This window comes from Heterodontus francisci, chromosome 46 (assembly GCF_036365525.1).
Source record: "Heterodontus francisci isolate sHetFra1 chromosome 46, sHetFra1.hap1, whole genome shotgun sequence".
NCBI classification, from domain to species: Eukaryota; Metazoa; Chordata; class Chondrichthyes; order Heterodontiformes; family Heterodontidae; genus Heterodontus; species Heterodontus francisci.
This window is the reverse complement of record NC_090416.1, coordinates 14828487-14849760: the sequence shown is the minus strand read 5'-3', so window position 1 is coordinate 14849760 and position 21274 is coordinate 14828487. Positions and strand designations below refer to the sequence as shown.

Genomic DNA, 21274 nt, shown 5'->3' with positions numbered 1-21274 from the left:
TGGAAACATATTCGCTACTATTGGACAATAGTGGATAGTATCCAATAAAACTGATCTGTAACAGGGTTGAGCACACGTTTGAGGCATGGAGAATTCAGAATGAATGAAGAAGGGTCACGAATTTAACAGAGAATCAGATAAGGCTCCAGGACAGTGCAAGAAACAGATGTAAGAACGAGAATATATTGGAAAAGGGGGAGTCCTATCAATAATGGGAGCAAATGAATTATTTCACTCTGCACATTTCTGGTTTAATTGTAATTGGTTCAAGTGGAACCACTAAACAGGGACCCAAAAGTTCAAGAGACTGGAGTGAACCAAGTTCAACTTAGTGCTGTGCATAATCCCCATTTATAATTTCCGGAACCATTCAGGTACTCAACTGTTCGCACAAGTGAATCTGGAGAAATAGAATTAACTAACCGAATACCTCACTACCAAATCTCGTCCAGAGCTTGAGTACTGTGTACCACATTGCAGGAAAGATGTGATTGCACTGGAAAAGGTGCAAAGGAGATTTACGAGGATGTTGCCAGGACTGGAGACTTTTAGCTATGAGGGAACATTGGAGAGGCTGGGATTGTTTTCCTTGGAACACAGGAGGCTGAGGTGCAACTTCATTGAGGTGTACAAAATTACGAGCCTAGACAGAGTAAATAAGAACTACCCAAGAGGGATCAACAACAAAGGATTATAGATTTAAAGTAATTGACATAAGGATTAGAGGGGAGATGAGGAAAACATTTTTCATCCAGAGGGTGGTGGGGACCTGGAACTCACTGTGTGAAAGGGTGGTAGAGGCAGAAACTCTCACCACATGTAAAAAGTACTTGGATTTCCCTTGGTTTGCCATTGTTATCAGAATTTTTGTGTTGGTAATTGTTTATAGAAAAACTGGCAGCTTGGACCGGAAATGTGAATTTCAATCGAGTGCTGCTGTTTGGTGCCCTCTCGTGCTGAAGGTGAGGTAGTACAAGCCTAAAAGGTCAATTTGCCCTGGACTCGATTCCCTCCAGTGAGTGGTCCCCGCAGATTTGCAGATCGGATGGTTTCATAAACAGCCTGAGAGCAGTGTCCCCGTCAACCATGCCCATTAATGCGTGTTATTGCTCAGGTGAAATCTAATACCACCGAAACAGAGGAGACATGCTGTTCATTGCAGGATTCCCGGATATTAACCATTTTGATAGAAACGAGAGGAGGCCTTCAGCCCCTCGAGCCTGTTTCCACATTCAGTTAGATCATGCCTGATCTGTGTCCTAATACTACTGACCCTGCGTGGATCATTATCCCTTAATCCCGTTACCAAATAAAAACTCTAGCTACCTCAGTTTTGACAATTTCAATTGACCCCCAGCAACAATAGTTTTTTGGGTCAGAGAGTTCATGACTTTGACACCCCTTTGTATGAGGACGAGCTTCCACTCATCACCCCTGAACAGCCTGGCTTTAATTTTAATGTTATCCCGCTCAGTCTGGATTCCCACGCCAGAGGAAATAGTTTCTCTCTATCTACCCGAACAATTCCTTTAACCATCTTAAGCACGTCAATTAGACCACCCTTCAACACTGCACCGGCAGTGTCTGACGTCTGTGAAGTGGAACGGAGCCACAGCTGCCCTTGTTTAGCACTCTGGAGTGACTTCACCACAAGAGGGCAGAGCTCCATGTCACGCAGGAAGTGGCAACCAGGTTTAGTTCTGTGTACAGTGCTTGCAAAACCTGGGAGCTGATGTGAGAGGAGGGAGAATATTTGAAGGAATTTGCCAAGGTAAGACTATGCTCACGCATAAGCGTAATTCCAAATAAGGCTCAGCAATGAGACTGGGATCATTAACACTTGACTAGTACATCATCGACAAATAATTTGCAAACATTGCCTGTATAGTTACAAGGAGAACTCACATCTGGGTACCGAGAAATGACTTCACAATGCACTTAGTCATGATGCTCTACTAAGAATCTCTTTGAACATAGCTCTTTATGGAATAAGGATTTCACAGCACCTCGGGCATTCCCACATTTATAGCTGATACAGAAATGCCGACAGTAAAATAATTCATTATCTCTCATTAATGTTCATCTCTTCCTTTTCTAAAATCCAGTTAATTCTAGTTCTCAGGTCTGCTTCCTGCACAATCCTTGAGTCTTATCTTGTGTATGACATTCTTAAACTTTCATTGGCCCTGAATTCTCCATCCCTCAAATATCTACTCACCCCTCTAATAGAAAAGTCTTCCTGGATCGTATCCACTATTGACCAACATTACTCAATACTTTCTCGTCATGTCACTAGCATGAGAGCAGAGCATGTACCCTTTACAGGAATCCACACATTAATTCTAACACATCTGGATCAAGATTGCAAGCCACTACGAGTTGCTTGTCAACCTGTTACGCACGGACGTTTCCCACACACCAAGCTTTCACACACATTCAGTATTTCTTGCATCCAGTTCATACCCCGCGGCCTCCCTGTCTTTCATTATGAGTTTTGATTTAGTTGATGTCTCGTCATTGCCCCAGTTCGATTGCCATTTTACAATCCCTGCTTCTCTATTGCGCAGTTTGCAGGTCATTTAACTCATTAGCTTCTGCTCGCTGATCAGATTCTCTCAGCCCTAGGAAGGGGTTTACTTACCCTTCAATTTTCAATTCTCATTAAAATAAAGTTTACATCTTAAATATTACCCTTTCTCCGTCGTTTAAAGATATGAATGACCTGCTATGTATTTCTTGTCCTTCATCTATCTCTTTCACAGTCTTTCTATCTGCCTCTCCTACCTGACTTTCCAGCTATCTGGCTCTCTTGCTCTCTGAGATTAGAACTGTCTTCCGTCTCAGGTGAACATAGAAGAGACGGGGAGTTCAATATTGATCCTTCAAACAACATCACTAAAACAGGTTATCTGGCTCATTATTCTGGAACAAAATCCTGAGTCAATATTCTGGAACCATCTCCCCAACAGCGCTATGGGTGTAGCTACAACTTATGGTCTGCAGTGATTCAAGAAGGCAGCTCACCACCACCTTCTCAAAGGCAATTAGGGATAGGAAATAAATACTGATCCTGCCAGCGAGGCTCACATCCCATTCAGTAATAAGAAGGAAATGATCACATTGCTGTCTGTGGGATCTTGCTGTGCAAACATTGGCAGCCGTGCAGACTATATTACAACAGTGACTACTCTTTAAAAAATACTTCATTGGGTGTAAAGCGCTTTGAGACACCCTGAAATTATAATGCTGCTGTATCAATACATGCCCCTCTTTTTGTCAGAACAAGCTGCGTTCATTCCATCAACTTCATACTGTTGGTGCTATCAATCACGGGTCTAGAGAACATAACATCAAAACAAAGCTTGAGAAAGCTGAACTCCCCACTTCCCTTGTCACGTTAACATTTTCCATTATTTTCTGTATGAATCTTGTAACTGTGCATGACTGAAAGACTAGAGAACAATATAATCCCTTGATGCCTCATGGATCATTGCTTGACGGTGTCATGGTGTTAAAAGGGTTATATGGTGGGTGCCAACAACTAGTCTACGAGGGTCTTCTCTCGGCCCTAATAGGATCCAGCAATCGAGAGCTTCCCACATGATGTCTTGGGGAGGGGCTGAGAAGAGACAAGAGGCAGAGTCAACATGATTTTGGTGAAGGAAAATCAAGTTTAACAACTTTCTGTGCGTTGGGCATCAAGGGGAATTGGTGGATGTATGGTACTTATATTTCCAGAAGGCATTTGATAAAGTGCCACATCGAAATTTATTGTAGAAAATAAAAGTTCATGGTATAGGTGGTAACATTTTGGCATGGATAGAAGATTGCCTAGCTAACCGGAAACAGAGAGGAAACATAAATGGAAGGTTTACTAGACTAATACCTGGAATGAGTGGGTTGTCTGATGGGGAAAGGTTGGATAGGTTAGGCTTGTATCCGCTCGAGTTTAGAAGAGTAAAGGCGACTTGATCGAAACATACAAGATCCTGAGGGTTCTTGACAGGGTGGATGTGGAAAGAACGTTTCCCCTTGCGGGAGAATCTAGAACTAAGAGCCACTCTTTAAAAATAAGGGGTTGCACATTTAAGCCAGGGATGAGGAGAAGTGTTTTCTCTCAGATGGTCACGAGTCTTTGGAACTCTCTTCCTTAAAAGGCGGAGGAAGCAGAGTCCTTCAATATTTTTAAGGCAGAGGTAGATAGATTCTTGATAAGCAGCGGGTGAAAGGTTATTGGGGATAAGCGGGAATGTGGAGTTGAGTTTACAATCAGATCAGCCATGATCTTGTTGAATGGCGGAGGAGTTTCGAGGGTTCGAGTGGTCTACTCCTGCTCCGAATTCGTGTGTTCGTATGTTCAGGCGAGTCAAGTTCTTGCCCTTGCAGTTGCATCCGATTGCCACGGGGTGGGGATGCTTCTTGTTTCTGACGCTGCACCTTCCAAGGTGATCAAAGGGATTTGGTTTGTTTTCATTCTTTCGTGTGATGTTTACGTCGCTGGCAAGGCTAGCAGTATTTGTCCATTCCTAATTGCCCTTGATAAGGTGGTGCTGAGCTGCCTTATTAAACCGCCATGGTCCATCTGGTGTGGGTACACGCACAGTGCTGTTAGGAAGGGAGTTTCAAGATTTTGATCCAGCCACAATTGAAGGAACGCCCGTTATATTTCGAAGACAGGATGGTGTGCAACTTGGAGGGGAGCTTGCAGGTGGTGGTGTTCTCATGCACCTGCTACCCTTGTCCTCCTAGATGGTCGAGGTCGTGGACTTGGAAGGTGCTGTTGAAGGAGCCTTGGTGAGCTGCTGCAGTGCATCTTGAACATGATATGTGCTTCAGTGGCGGAGGGAGTGAATGTTGAAGGTGGTAGATGGGGTGCCCATCTAGCGGGCTGCTTTTTCCGGATGGTGTCGAGCTTCTTGAGTGTTGTTGGAACCACACTCATCCAGGCAAGCGGAGAGTATTTCATTACACTCCTGAATTTTGCCTTGTGGTTCGTGTAAAGACGTTGGAGGGTCAGAATTCCCAGACCTGCTCTTTTAGCCACCATATTTATATGGTTGCTCCAGTTCAGGTTCTGGTCAATTGGAAGCCCCAAGGTGTGACTAGTGGGGGATTCGGTGATGGTAATGCCGGCGAATGTCAAGGGGAGATAATTTGTTCCTCTCTTTTTGAGATTGTCATTGCCTGGCATTTGTGTGGGGCGAATGTTGTTTGCCACTTCTCAGCCCAAACCAGCGATGCTGTATATGGACACAGACTGCTTAAGTATCTGAGAAGTTGTGAATGGTATTGAACATCATGCAATCATCTGCAAACATGCCCTACATCTGAGCTTTTGATGGAGGGAAGGTCATTGATGAAGCAGCTGAAGATGTTTGGGCCTAGGGCACTACCCTGAGGAACTCCTGCTGTGATGTTCTGGGACTGAGACGTTTGGCCTCCAACAACTACAGCCATCTTCCATTGTGCTACGTATGACTTCCAACAGTGGAGAATATACTTCTTAATTCCAACTGACATCAGTTTTGTGAGGGCTCCTTGATGCCACAGTCAGTCAAATGTTGCCTTGATATCCAAGGCAATCACTCTCACCTCATCAAGTCAGGTAACATCTGTAGAGAGTGAAACAAAGTTAATATTTCAGCTCGATGGCCTTTCATCAGAGCTGCTGAAAGGTCAGCGACCTGAAAGTCTGGCCAACCTACCATATTCAGCTTATCCAAAACGCTGCTGCCTCATGTCCTAACTCACACCAAGTCCCATTCACCCATCACCTCCGTGCACTCGCTGTTCTGCATTGGTTGCCTGTCTGGTAGTGCCTCCATTTTAAAATTATCATCCATTATTCCATTCTCTCCATGGTCCTCACCCCCCTCCCTATATTAGTAACCTCCTCAACCCCTACAACTGTCCTGGCTCTCTGCTCTCCTCCAATTCTGGCCTCTTGTGCATCCCCCGATTCCCATCACTCCACCACTGGCGGCTGTGCCTTCAGCTGCCTGGGCCCTAAGCTCTGCAATACCCTCCCTCAACCTCTCCGCCTCTCTCTCCTGCTTTAAGGTGCAACTCAAACCCGACCAAGTTTTTGGTCACCTGACTTAAAATATCTTTCTGTGGCTCGGTGTCACATTTGGTCAGAATAACTCTCCAGTGAGGCGCCTTGCGAGATATTACTAAGTCTAAGGCGCTTTATAAATGCAAGTTATTTCGCTCTCCACAGATGCTGCCTGACCTGCTGGGTATTTCCATCATTTTTGCCTTGATATCACATTTCCAGCATCTGCAGTATTTTGCTTTGTTTTTGATGTGTCTGTGTGTAAACCCCTGAAAGCATGGTTTGAAACTTTTTTTCAATGTACTTGTATTATTTTGGATGAACATTTGAGCTAATCAAGTTGGGTAGGTGGGGGGTAAGCTCTGTGAAATGTGACACAGGCTGGAACTCTTCAAAAATATGAAGATTTCAATCGGGGAGACGTAGAAAGGATGTTTCCACTTGTTGGGGAGACCAAAACTAGGGTCCATTAATATAAGATAGACACTAATAAATTCAATCAGGAATTTAGGAGAAGCTTCTTTACTCAGAGAGTGATGAGAATGTGGAACTCTATACCAAAGGAGTGGTTGATGTGAATAGCAGTAATGCATTTAAGAGGAAGCTGGACAAGCACACGACGGAGAAAGGAATAGAAGGATGTGCTGATAGGTGAGATGAAGAGGAGAGGGAGGAGGCTCGTGTGAAGCAGAAACACCAGCACGATTCAGATAGTCCGAATGGTCTGATTCTGTGCTGTAATTTCGATGTAATTCTGTGTAATTTCCCAGTCTCGAAATGCACACCCCTTGAGCACAGATTAAATACAGAGACATTCTGCCTCCTACTGTCCTTTGGAGGCTGTTGAACTGGTATTGATTTCCGCTGAATCATGAGCAGTTTAGGGCCAAATAATTGAAAGAAACTTTTAGTGTGGTGACACTGGTGAACCCTTCAACTCTCCTCCAGCACCTCACGATTGTGAATTTCCCAGTTAAAGCATGGGCCTCACTGGCACTCGTGCTTAGTGACTTCGAATCAAAAAGCACAATTCGCTGCTGATAGCCCTTGGCTACTGGTTCCAGCTGATTCCAAACACCAAGTGCTGGCTCCGATGCCCTCGCTGGCATCTCATCGACCACTGGTCCTGCAGGAGAGCTGAGAGTGGTGTTAAAAACCTCCATATCCACCCACATCCTCCTGCCTGTCGGGAATCCAAAGCCACATATTGTTATCAAGGGCCACAGAGACATCACTGCAAACACTAGTGAAAGGTTTGGCACCATGACCATCGCTGTTCTCACTCTGTCTGGGCTCCACACCCACCTCAACCCCCTGCGACAGGCTGACCTGCTGCCACCCAACCAATCTCCATCGCTTCCTCCTCCATCTACATTGTTAGAGGTCACTGTGGCTCACTGCACACAGTGGTTCTTGGAGACTCCCTGTGCTTGGGCCTTTCATCCTGCCTCACATCTCGTGGCCGCCATATAAGACATTCAAGGCTGCCACCTTGCCATCATGCATGCCACGTACCTTGCCAGGCCTCACTGGGTCATTGAAGCGCTTCCAGCACTGCATCCATATTTGGCTGACCACCCCGCAGCTTTAGACTTTCTCGGCCACCTCCAGCCAGACCTTCTTTCGGGGAAGATCGCCACGGAGGTCCCGCCACCCACCCGCGCGGCCACGTGACCCGCAAATGACTCTGGTGTTGGGACTTCATGTCATTTGATAAAATCCAGACCGCTGAGTTTCTGAATGAGTGGCAAAAATGTTTGGTGAAGGCCGTGCTTTGGTTGTTATAGGAGCACAGAATGGTTACAGCACAGAATGAGGGCATTCGGCCCATCGTGTCAGTGATGGTCCTGTGTAAACTAGTCACACTCCCATTTCCTCAGAGACCTGATATTTTTCCATCCAAATAACCATGCAATTCATTTATGATATATGAAATTTATGCATATATATTATATATTTGAGAAAGTACCTCATAACAGATTTATTCAGCAAATAGAAGCACATGGTATTAAAGGCACGCTGGTAACCTGGGCACTGAAATTAGCTAAGGGATAGGAGGCAGAGTGTGGTGATGAACAGATGCTTTCTCTGACTGGAGGGAAGTATGCAGTGGGGTCCTCCAGGGCATCGGATTAGGAATATATATATGACTTTGCTGGAGGGAGTACAATTTCGCTGTTTACGAATGATGCGAAATTTGACAATGCAATAAATAGTCAGCATAATAGTAGCAGACTCAGGATGAGATGTACAGAAAGGTGAAATGGTCAAACCAATGCCAGATGCAATTTAATGCGAGTAAATGTCTTTGTATTATAATGTGTCAGCACTGGAATTCATTTTATTCTGGAACAGAATAAGTGTGTGCGACTCTAATCCGCAAGGTGTATGTTATGTTGAAACACACATGTGCAGATACCGTCTGTACAATTTTATTGTGCATTGGATTTAATTCCCAGGTATTATCCAAGGTGTTCACGTCTTCCCAGGAATGGCCAGTTGCTGGTTGGTTCAGCGGAGGATTTTCCCTCCTTATTTGGCCTTGTGGTTGACAATTCTGTTCGGAGAGTGTTCATTTCAGCATTTAGAGAATATAACAACCTCCTCTACTCAGCTCTGAGTCAGAGGATTGTGGATTCTGTTCCAACTCCAGAGGCTTGCGCACCAATATAGGCTGACAGACACAGTGCAGTACTGAGGGAGTGCCGTATTGTCGGAGGTGTCGGTTTTCGGATGAGACGTCAATCCGAGACCCCTCAGACGTAAAATAACTCATGCACTCTTTTGAAGAAGAGCAGGGCTGGCCTGCTCAATGTTATTTCCACAACCAACATCACTAAAGCATCTGGTAATTCGAACTTTGTTGTTTGTGGAAGCTTGCTGTGCCCAATTTGGTGGCAGAGTGTCCTAAATTACAAGAGTGACGTACTTCCAAAGTACTTCATTCGATGTAAAGTATTTTGAGACATCCTGAGATCTGGACTGGGACTGGAACTCACAACCTTCTGACTCAAGTGGTAACTGAGCCACTGCTGATACCGGGATGTGCAGTGTTTTTAAATCCGATGGCAGTGTAACTCACGACTATACTCTGGGAAAGAACACGGTTCCACGAGCATTCATTTTAGAGATAGAACGGGCGCAACAAGATCTCTCAAGAATCAAGCAGATTTACTATCCGGTAAATCAATCAGTCCTGTTTAATTAATTAGTCTAAGGGAAATTGATAGGTCAATGTTAGTCGCTGTTTAGGCAATGCACAGTGAAGCGATTGACGGACCCTGGGTTTAAGGGACGCTGCATGGAAACTAGAGATAGAGCGCCCCTAGCGGCCGACAGCAATATCTACTCAAATCAGGTTCTTCTCTGAGTGAGCTGCAGGTCAACTCGCAGGTGAGATCTTTGAACATGTATTTAACATATATAAGAAACACCCCTCAGGGCAGTTCCTGTATTCAGTTTGATCGTGGCTGGTCTGTATCTTTAACTCCATTCAAATTCCGTGATTCTGTAACATTTCATCCCCTGAGCCAACCATAATCTATTAATATCAATTTGGAAACTTCCAATTGTGCCCCGGCCTCAACAGCTTTTTGGGGGAGAGAGTTCCAGATTTCCACTCCCCGTTATGTGAAGAAGTGCTTCCTGACATCACCCCTGAACGGCCTGGCTCTACTTTTAAGGTTCTGCCCCCTTGATCTGTCTCCCCCCAACCAGAGGAAATAGTTGAGTCAACGTTTCAGGAAACTGGCCCTTCATCAGGTCACTGAGCTGAAACATTAACTCTGCTTCTCTCTTCACAGATGCTGCCAGACCTGCTGAGTTTTTCCAGCATTTCTTGTTCGTGTTTCAGATTTCCAGCATTTGCAGTATTTTGCTTTTATATAAGGAAATAATTTCTCTCTATCCACCCTATTGAATCTTTTAAACATCTTAACCACCTTTGTTTAAGATAGTTCAGGTGTGTGTTGAGTGTCTCCGTTGTTCAACATCGCAGAGTTAAATAACTGTTTCCGCCGGCAATGGATCCCTTTGTAAATCTGATGGAAACCACTTGAGTTCAAGCCTGTTTAACAGTCTGTTCACACGGGGTGCACCGAGCCTGGAAATATATTAAGAATATATGTCGATATTTAAATCGTGTTTATATCAGTTTACTTGTTAACCATAAAGCACGTATCTTACTGTTTATAGACAACAGGAGACGAATATAAATCATAAAATACCTCAAATCAAAACCCTTCAAATCAAAATATCGACTCAGGCAACAGGACTGTTTGATTGGTATAAACGTCCAACCAATCCAGACATTTCCTCATATGCCAGCGTCAGTGGTTGCAGGGTCATGGGGAAGAACTCTGGATTGTGGACTCTGGATATTGGTGACAGGGAGTAGAATCCGCCTCTATGGTGCCCCTAGCTGCAAGCCATAGTCTTGTGTGTCTGGAGCATGATTGGATAGGACGGTTAGTGGTAAGGGGTGTCAAGCTCGCTGTTTAGTTCTGTAGACAGGTAGAGACAGCGTCTCGTTATGACACACAGACACAGGTACACAGACATCTACACGCACACAAGCATAATAAACACATGCAATTACGTGTAGACGGACAAGAGCAGCGAACGCAGGGGAACACTACCACCTGCAAGTTCCTCTCCAAGTCACATATCACCCTGACTTGGAAATCCTGCCAATATATCGGCCGTTCCTTCATTGTCGCTGAGTCAAAATCCTGGAACTGCCTCCCTAACTGAACTGTGGGTGTACCCGCACCACATGGTCTGCAGCAGTTCTTGGAGGCGGCTCACCACCAACTTCTCAAGGGCAATTAGGAATGGGGAATAACTGCTGGTCTTGCCAGCGACACCCACATCCCAAGAATAAATAGAGGCTACCCAAACACAGACACACACGCACTCACACAGATAAACACACAGACGTGCACATGTATGAACACAAAGATACACACAAATAAACAACTGCTTACATTTTGAATAACGACTTATGATGGAAACCATTTAGGAATGTGCTTGGAATTCGCATCACAATTATCCAGGAATGTCGTCTCATTTCTGCCTTATTTTAATGATTTTTGAGGCTAAGATAGTAAAAGCAGCATCCCCACTGGGGGAATCGCGTCCACCAGTACAGATTTAAAAACTTCAAGATATGGATATCTCGAATATAAACACTAACTGCTGGGATTGCACTGTGGATTAATGTATGTTGAAGATATTAAAATCAGTATTAAAAGAACGTGGAAAATATTAAAAGATCTTCGCCATTGGAATGTGTGCTGGGGTTTAACTGGGTTTGGCAAAGTGTTAAATACAGTGAGACTGGGAACGATGATTAAATTGACACTGATAAACATTAATTCTTACCTGAACTGCAGCTTTTCTGAATCTAAATGGAAATGAGAATCAAGAGTAGAACCAGGATCACCGCGATGGTTATGGCGACAGGTAGTGTCAGAATGCACCATCTCTACAAACAAACTTAGCAACTGCTGCTCAATCAAACCTCTCTTTCCTGGGATTCTCTGATGGGAACCTTGATCCAGTTAGAAAATCGGAGCATCAGACTCGTGCTGTAAATTCCCTGTAATTATCTGGAAGACTCCTGTGGAACCCATGTCAAGGTTTGACATCTTCAGAAGAATGATGCCGGCTGGAAACTGCAAGTTACATTAATATATATTTTAAGCGCGTGGCAGAATTTATTACTGGTAGAACTGGTTCTGAATTGAGCGCACAATGTTGTAACTTACTGAACGTCTGAAATGTTATTGCAGAAAGGTTTGACCTTAAATGACAAAGAAGCGAGTCGGGTACCTTGAAACAGAGAGGGTGCTGGCATCAAAGAGGCGCATTGCCTGTGACCACAGCGCTTGCTGTGAACCTCACAAAGACCCATTCTGCTGGGGCAGCCTTCGACGAGATGTGCAAAGTGCAGCGAGTGGTGGAAGTCGCTGGCCCAATTTCATACTAACTTGTGATTGAGCTGGAAAATAATATCCGAGGTGGAAGCTCTCTGTGGTTTTCCTGTTTTTACAGGTCTGGCGCTCACGTACACAACTGCCTGCAAAGGTCAAACAGCGAGACTCAGTGTTAAACCGCACAGTGTTAAATCACCCAGGTTCAGAGAGCAGACTGGTGTACAGTAACCTCACTTACAGTGTTCTCTTCCATGTCACACCGCACCCTGTTTAGCTGCAAAGCCCGGTGTTTGGATAGGAATAACTGATCCTCAGTATCATTCACTAAAGATCCATTCCATCCATCGCCGGCCCATTGGGGCTGCAGTGTGTACTGTCACATGCAAGCAACACTGCAACAACGCGCCCAGGCTTACACCTACAGGAAGTACAAGGCCAGTGGGTGCATAGACCTCCTGCAAGTTCCCCTCAAAGTCACACATCATTATGACTTGGAACTGCATCGCCGTTCCTTCACTGTCACTGGGTCCAAATCCTGGAACTCCCTCCCTAACAACAGTGCAAGTACTGCAGCTCACCGCCACCTTCTCAAGGGCACTGAGGGATGAGCAATAAATTCTGGCGTGATAACTGACGCCCACATTCCAAGAATGAATAACAATAAACTACTAGACAATTGCTTTCATCAAAAGATGTTGTTCTATCAAATTGTTCTTTCCTCCTGAAGAAACGCTTTCAAATTAAATGTTCAGGAAGACGCAATGTAAATCAAAGGAATAAAATGGTCCCATTCCGGTGAGAAGATAAACTGCTGAGTGACTCAGCCTCAAACACCGCTGGATGCTGTGACCCGATTCTGCCAGGGTTATTTAACAGTGAACTCACTCAACCAACCGTCCGTGGAATGTGGAGTGTGACCTCGGTCCAGGGTCTAAATACAAGCCCGGTAAAGACAAGCCTCAGGTGCTGGCCTGTTGTTGCTGCTGATCAAACGCCTGGTTCATTCATTCGCTGTAAACAATTGTAAAGCAAACCCCCTTTGATGTAATTGTTTGTGATCTTTATTGGAAAAAGTGCGAACAAAGCCCTGGGATTCACTTCGAGAGGAATATCATTGAAAGGCAGAGAAGTGATGTTCTTATATAGAACCTTGCTTAGACCACACTTGGACGGACTGAGCACAGTTCCGGCTCCCATATTATAAATAATGATATTGAGGCACAGGAGAAGGAAAAGACAATATTTACGAGAATGATACAAGAACTAAAAGGTTACATTTGTCAGGAAAGATTAAAAAGACTGTGGATCTTTCCTCGAGAAAAGAGAAGGCTGAGAGATGACCTGATAGAGGTCTCTAAATTCTTTAAGTGTTCAAGAAGGTAGACGGTAGAGGTAGAGAAAATGTTTCCACTTGTGGGAGAGACCAGAACTAGGGGTCATCAATATAAGATAGACACTAATAAATCCAATGGTGACTACAGGATTTACCCAAAGAGTGGTGAGAATGTGGAACTCGCTTTCACATGGAATTGTTGAGGGGAATAGCAGAGATACATTGAAGGGGAAGCTGGATAAACACATGAGGGAGGAAGGAAAAGAAGGATATGCTGATAGGGTGAAATGAAGAGGCGGTGGGAGTAGGCTAGTGTGGAGCATAGCCAACAGCGATGGTCCGTGAGGCCCGCTTCTGTGCTGTAAAATTCTATGTGATTCTTATAAATATAAGTTGTTATTGTTGTTGTAGCAGTTGTTGTACTGTAACATCAAAGGAGCTGAACATCTATTGCAAAGAAGTCATAACTGTGCAGTGAACAGTTGCAAACACCCCAAGATTAAAATATACTGTGTAACATTACCATCCGTGTTTGAAACTGCCTTTTCCGAGTCCATCCACAAACCATTAGTAAATAGAATTATACAATGAATTCAGAACATTTAATACTGGTGAAACCTCACTGGCGATTTCTACCATAGATGCAGTCTGTGGAAACCAAATCAATGAGACTTAACAGAAAGGAGGGAGATGCATGGAATGTTCAAATGGTCGGCCTGAATTTAAAAGAGAATCATTCATTCAGATTCTAGAAAAGTGCAGTGAATGAACATGTTTGTCCCATTAGAATTCCGCGTTAACTCTCCGTCTCTCCAGTGTTGTGAGTAATAACAGACCAGTAGCACAGCTTCATCCATCAGTTTCCAGTCTCGGTGCAAACAGCTATTTCAAGGATGTTGTACAACCTCTTCACAGAATAAACTATATTGGATTACATTCTGTACTCCTGGCTTTCACGCCTCAGACCCGTGACCTCCACAAACTAGAAGGACAAGGGCAGCAGATGCATGGGAACACCAACACATTCAAGTTCCCCTCCAAGTCACACACAATCCTGACTTGGAAATATATCGCCGTTCCTTCACTGTCGCTGGGTCAAAATGCTGGAACTCCCTTCCTAACAGCACTGTGATATACCTTGATCACTGCCATGGTTCTGGAAGGCAGCTCACCATCACCTTCACAAGGGGCAACTGGTGATGGGCAATAAATGCCATCGACACCTGGCCCCCGGGTATGAATTAAGCATTAACTGCAAAAATAATATTTAACAGAATGATAAATGCTGAAATTAATACCATTAGCTTTCTGCCACCCAGTCTGGAGGACAATCCAGCAAAGCTTTTTATAGCCATTCTGCCAATTGGCCGATGTGACGCGCAGGCGCTGACCACAGTGGGTCAAATGTCTGAGACGTGAGATCCACCAGGACCCTGCACCGAAAATGGTGTCATACTTTCCATAGCTCGTCACACTTTCCACCGCATCTGAAGAGGCGCAACTCACTGTGACTGGGCTCAGGTCAATCGGCGCCCACTCCGCCTGCACAAACAAACTGTTGAGAGCGAGCACGGGGAGAACTCACCCCGGCTCCGGCCTCAGGATGCTCAGAGAAGCTTTTTCTCTGATGATCATTTTCCAAGTGCTCCGGGTTTACGGTGAGTGAGATTCTGAAATGGAATCAGCCAGACTCAGTGTTTATTGCGGTGATGATGCGCCGAGTTATCCGGTGAAGGGATTGGGCCTGATAATATTAGTTTACTTTCTGCTACTCTTATAAAGTGAAGAAAAGGAAAATTGAAGATTAAATAAAGCCAACAAAATCTAAAAGAAATAATGAGGTTGTTCTTCAATCCCAGGCGATGTGTTTCAAAGCGGCTTCTTTCCATCTCTCAATAATCAGCTGTAATGTTACAATAATCTCTGTAGTTGCAGGATCCGGGCCCTTTCTGTCTCAGAGTCCCTTCACAGTGACAGCTGAAGTCGGCCATACGGTGGAACTAACCTGTAACCAAACTTACGAAGTGATATTGGTGACGAGCTATTTCTGGTACAAGCAACTTGTGGGTGAAGCCCCGAGACTAATCGATATTCCACCCTGTGATGGGACCGACTGTAAATTTATTTCTAAAAAAGGCAACAGCAAGTATGAATTGATACTGAAAATTCACAATGTCCAGGTGAATGACTCCGGGTCCTACTACTGTGCTTATAGGGATGGCTATGCACCGCTCCAGAATGGATCCAAACTACTGGTTGGAGGTAAGAGAGTGAGCAAATTGAATCTAGATCATGCACAGCATTATAATTTGGTGAAAATTAATCGTTAACTGTGTCTCAATCTGTGTCCAGACAGTTCCACTAACAAGACGGCGCTGCTGGTATTTGTCCCGCCGGGTGAGATACATCTGAGGGAAACCGTCCCCTTCGTGTGTTTGGTCAGTGGCGTTTCCTCCAAGCAGATTGTTATTTTCTGGAACATTTCCGGCCAGCTCACCGAGGGACGGAGCGATTCCGGTACAATGCAGCCGGACGGCACCTACAGCATCAGAAGTCATGTAATGGTGTCGGGGGAAAACTGGAGAAGCGGCGGTGTCTGTACTTGTATTGCTGAACTGGGGTCTCCGGGCAAATCCTGGACAAAGAGCGTGTCCATCTCCAAAGCAGTGTCAGGTGAGTTGGTGATTTGTACAATGAAGGCTTGTCTTCAGCTTTAGCGTCAGTTGGAGGAGTTCACTGGCTTCTAAGCGCCTGCAGTCTGTAAATCAAACATCTGCACGGGATAAACATACATATAGAAATATATCAGGACAAATAGTGTGTTCAGTCTGTTCAAATAAGTTGAAAGAAGTTACGGTTATTCTCTGTCCCAGATGGAGATCTGTTCTTGGAAATACTTTCTCGGGTGAGTTTAGATTTGTGTGTGTCATCTTGGAATAATAGAATGAAAGAGCAGAAAGATCCCATTCGGCCCATCGTGCCTGTGCCGGTCCTTTGAAAGAGCTATTTAATCAGTCCCACCCTTTCCCCATAGCCCTGAAAAATTATCCCTTCCAGTAATAATCCGATTCCCTTCTGAAAGTTATGATTGAATCTACTACCACCGCCCTTTCAGGAAGTGGATCTTGGAGTGGATTTGTGTTAAATTCTACACTGAACCCGTTTTACGAGCAGAAAGCAGTGAAGATATGGAATTGTTGGTAAAATGGACGCGTCTGCTGGGATGAGATGCTTTCTCATTTCCACCCGTTTCCTTTATCGTTTCCAGGAACCTCCCTTATCAATCTCCAGTTTCCTCGTAAAACTGACGTAATTTTAACTTTGCTTTGTGATTTCAGCAATGGGATATAACATTAAACTCAGGATATGAGACTTCCCTGAAATTGATTTTGTTAGAAAGTGTTCGAGTTTAACACTGATAAAGCACATGGGTGCATGGACATAAATCTTTGAAGCTGACAGGGACAAGTTGAAATGGCTGTTAAATGACATATTGGATCCTTGGCTTCATTAATAGAGGAATCGAGCACAAGAGAAAGTTATACTTTATATATCACTGGTCAGGCCCCAGCTGGAAGATTGTGTTCAATTCTGGGCACCACACTTTAGGATTTCAAAAGTCTCAAGACAGAGGAGATATATTACCATGATCCCAGGGATGAGGGACTTCAGTTAATGTGGAGAGACTGGAGAAGTTTGGATTGTTCACATTACAGCAGAGAAGGTTAAGAGGAGATGTAATAGAGGTATTCAAAATCATGAAGGGTTTTGATAGAGTAAATAAGAAGAAACTGATTCCACTGGCAGGAAGGTCGGTAACCAGAGGACACAGATCTAAGATAATTGGTAAAAGAACCAGAGGGGGAGGTAAGAATATGTTATTTTACGCAGTGAGTTGTTGTGATCTGGAACGCGCTGCCTGAAAGGGCGGTGGAAGCAGTTTCAATAGTAACTTTCAAAAGGGAAATGGATAAATACTTGTAGGGATAACATTCACAGGACTGTGGAGGAAAGAGTTGGGGTGTACTGGAACTAATTGGATAGATCTTTCAAAGGGTCAGCATAGGCACGATGGGCCGAATTGCCTCCTCCTGTGCTGTCTGATTCCATGGCTCATTTTTCAAATAAAAGATTGGCTTGATGTTTTAGAATAGTGGTACATTATCATTATGGGGTAATACTGACAATGCTGTCTGTCACATGATCTCAACTATCAAACATTGTGCCATTTATTCCATTCTATGCCTTCACTCACGGAATATCGGTCCCATTGGCGGTTATTTTTTTCATTTCACACCGCGAGATTATAACTGGGTCAGGTTTCCCATCAGAGAATCCAAGAAAACAATGACTTTTAACCGAGCAGCAGTTTCTAAGTGTTTTGTTTCTGTAGAACCGTGCAAGCTGATCCTTCCCGCCGCCATAACCGGAGCCGTGATCCTGGTTCTATTCTTGATCCTCATTTCCATTTGGATTCATAAAAGAGGCAGATCAGGTGAGGAATTAATGTCTACTAGGGATATTTTAATAATTGTTCAATGTGATTCCCTTCTCGCAGTTTGAAATGCTAATTACAGTTTATTGTTTCAGAAGAACGAGTCAGGAGAGGCCACAATGAAAAGTGAGTAACTGAACCATTTGTAAAATTCATCATTAACGGCCTTACTGTGTTTAACACTGTGTCAAAGCCAGTTAAACCCCAACAACCATTCCAATGGTATATGTTTATATTTTCTGCATTCTTTTGAGATTGATTCTATTTATAGCACTTGACCCAGCATTTAAAAGAAGTAACACTTGTTTGATGTTTTTGTTCGCATACAGTTTTAGCTTGAGAGAGAGAACGCAAAGAGGGGAAAGGAATCAGCGACGATCGGGTGAGTTGGATTGAAATGTTAGTGTAGATTGAATATCAAAGGCGGGAAATCTAAGGGATCAAATAAGTCCTTTTCCCGCCATCAGAATGTTCTAAATCGTGTTCCTGTCTGTGGATCGGACAAAAAACTCTAATTATCGATTATTAAAACTGGCAGCAATGTATCAGATGAACAATGGAGGGCGGACAACCTCTATTGTGGGAGATCGTTCGAGTCCATCTATTGGCGTATTGGGGACCATTGGCGTTTGAGGAACAGTGAAGTAATGAGGATCATTGACGTATTGGGAGATCATTGACATCTTGATGGAACACTGAAGTAATGGGGACCATTGGTGCATTGGAGGATCATTGGTGTCTTGGTGAAACATTGAAGTAATGAGGACCATTGGTTCACTGGAGCATCATTGGCGTATTGGAGTACCATTGACATTTTAGAGGAACATTGAAGTAATTGGGACCATTGGCATGTTGGGAAACATTGGCGCATTGGGGAACCATTGGTGTATTCGGGACCATTGGTTAGTGGCGGATCATTGGCGAATTGGGGAACCATTGGTGTATTCGGGACCATTGGTTAGTGGCGGATCATTGGCGAATTGGGGAATCATTGGTGTATTAGGGAGCATTGGTGTAATAGTCGATTATTGGCGGATTGGGGAATCATTTGTGTATTGGCGAAAATTGGTATGGTTGCGGACCACTGGCGCACTGTGCCTCTAGAATTAATTATGGATTATCCAGACAGAGATAATATTTCACTTCATATCTTAATCATTAATACACAGATGGCAATCGACAAACAGAGGCGAGGCGAACACATCAGGGTGCAAAACAGGTAAGCTCAGTGAAATTGTTTGCATAATATACAGGAAGTTGATTTTTTAGGGTAAGGTGTCACATGTCTCATGCTGTTTATTTCACATGGTTAACAGAGCAGGTCACAGTCTGGAGCATCTTCATCTGTATCCAAACCCACTCGTATCTCCAACTAGAAACAGGTCATATCCCACAGCTCTCTCCCCATCTGATAATGGAAAGGGCAGGTTAATCATCTCGGTGTAATGCCTCCGTCACACTTTACTGCGGATTTCCAGTAGTTGCTGTTTCTATTTCAGATTTCCAGCTTTCTACTGTTTTCATTCTGTTTATCTCTACAGTGAGATTAGTCTCCCTTCCCCCGCCTCCCGTTTTCCTCCAAACCCCCACCCAACCAGGGAATGTTCTCATGCATTATCCGCTGGAATTACTCTGAAGATTTAGAATAAGACCAGACCAACGGTGGTTTCACAGATAAATCGAGATAGTTTGACCTGTCTTGGACTATCTTTGAATGTTAATGTGTAATATATTTTCCAGTCTCAGGGCGGACCAATCTACGCCTCCCTGGAGTTTGCTGCATTGGAAAAGAAAACAAAAAAGAAGGCGGGTCGCAGATGAGAACCCGGATGGTTTCTATCCGGTGAATTATGGAGGAGACAGGATTTGCAAAAGAACCCAGAGCCTTGCGGAAATAAGAATAGAGCCAAGGAAACTCCCATCAAATACCTAAACTGTATCCGTGCACTGGCCAGGGTTTACAAAGACTGTCCGGCTCCGTTTGCGAGATGTAAAATAACGGGTGTTGATTATTGTTAAGGATGTTTGACTGTGTTAGTGTAATTCAAGTGCGCAAGAACATTAAGCAAAGAATCAGGGGTTTTCCTGTTTGAGTTTCTCTGAGGCTTTTCTGCTGATCCTGTAGCTCCAGTCACTGACAGGACTTTGTTTAGTGGTTAACGCCTATATGTAAATAAAATAAATTACGCTTCGACTATAACAATGCACCATAGGTTTGTATTGATCAATAATAAGCTTAGAATTAAATGTCATCTGGATGGAACTTCAATTCCTGTTGAACAGACAGTATCAGTCCTGGATGGAGACACTGTTAGTGGCTAGTTTCCCTGTCAGGGATGTGATGGGTTTATTCATTTACAGAATAAGATCACATCAGGAGGGAAACACGGGCAGAGCTGCAGGAAATTATGTTTGCTTCCATTTTACCTGTGGATGGTGTGTAAATTGCCCCTAGTGTGGGATGTGTTAGGGAATATGGGATTAATGTAGGATTAGTATAAATGGGTGGTTGTTGGTCAACAAGGACCCGGTGGGCCGAAGGGCCTGTTTCAGTACTGTATCTCTCTCTGACTTTATGACTCGATGTAGTTTTATAGCTACATGTCAGAGACATACGGTGAGTTTAGTGTGTTTGAGAAGAACAGGTGACTTTGGAGCTTGGCTTCCCAAAGCTCTCCACCACTGCGTTTTCCCTCACCTCATGTCTGGGACTGTTGTGGACTCATTAGTCGAGATGTATTTCCATAGCAACCCCATTTTCGTTGCATTTATATGACTACCTGGATGGGAGAAGGCGATCCGAATGGAGTTTGGGCTTTTTCCATCTCTAATTGCTATTTTTCTCATCCCAGCTTTGCACAGCTTTGCGATAAGATATTCAGTCAGATAGGGAATTACACCATGTGTGGTTATAGTGCTTTACCCATCAGAGTCAGATCAGTCTAAGTCTTCCCGTTCTGATTACTCTAGAATCAGCAGATACAACACGATGAGATTCAGGAGCAGTACAAATATTTCCGTGCCAAGACTCTATCAATATCCATCTCCCAGAAACTGTCCAATAAATCTCTTGAGGATTTGAGTGAGCTCTTAACAATTGAGTTCTTTTTCATGTGAATTTAGATTGTATTCTATGGTTATATAAATTGGATCTAAATTCACCAGGACAATATTGGGGCAGAAAGGGTTAAAATATGAATATAGGTTGCAAGGAATAGGCTTGTATTCAATCGAGTGAAGAAGATTAAGGGGTGATCTGATTGAGGTGTTTAAGGGAATTAACTGATTTGATAGCGTAGAGAGAGAGAAGTTATTTCCTCTGGTGGGTGGAGTCCAGAACAAGGGGACAAAACCTTCAAATTCGAGCCAGGCCTTTCAGGGATGATGTCAGGAAGCACTTCTTCACGCAAAGGAGAGCGAAAATCTGAAACTTTCTCCCCAGAAATGATTTTCAG

The 21274-nt window shown here is 43.9% G+C and overlaps 1 protein-coding gene and 1 long non-coding RNA gene across 2 annotated transcripts; one reads left to right on the top strand and one right to left on the bottom strand.

Moving 5' to 3' along the window:
- Window positions 1-8002: 8002 nt before the first annotated feature.
- LOC137356971 (uncharacterized) lies at window positions 8003-14652 on the bottom strand. Its single transcript, XR_010971120.1, has 3 exons — window positions 14623-14652; window positions 11438-12134; window positions 8003-10157 (listed from the first exon to the last, which is right to left on the bottom strand). It is a non-coding gene; the product is annotated as an uncharacterized lncRNA (long non-coding RNA).
- A 142-nt stretch (window positions 14653-14794) lies between these two features.
- LOC137356737 (immunoglobulin kappa light chain-like) lies at window positions 14795-20036 on the top strand. Its single transcript, XM_068022465.1, has 8 exons — window positions 14795-14982; window positions 15254-15586; window positions 15677-15997; window positions 17718-17819; window positions 17915-17945; window positions 18149-18201; window positions 18989-19038; window positions 19560-20036. Exons 1-8 carry the CDS (start codon window positions 14928-14930, stop codon window positions 19638-19640), a joined length of 1026 nt encoding a protein of 341 aa, XP_067878566.1. The 5' UTR covers window positions 14795-14927; the 3' UTR covers window positions 19641-20036.
- Window positions 20037-21274: the final 1238 nt, after the last annotated feature.

Excerpts from the sequence above, each read along its gene's own strand:
- LOC137356737 (XM_068022465.1), top strand. The coding sequence starts at position 14,928 with ATGCTCAGAGAAGCTTTTTCTCTGATGATCATTTTCCAAGTGCTCCGG. Across the intron at positions 14,983-15,253 it reads CCAAGTGCTCCGGGTTTACG|TTGCAGGATCCGGGCCCTTT; the intron begins GTGAGTGAGATT and ends TAATCTCTGTAG. Across the intron at positions 17,820-17,914 it reads TCATAAAAGAGGCAGATCAG|AAGAACGAGTCAGGAGAGGC; the intron begins GTGAGGAATTAA and ends TTATTGTTTCAG.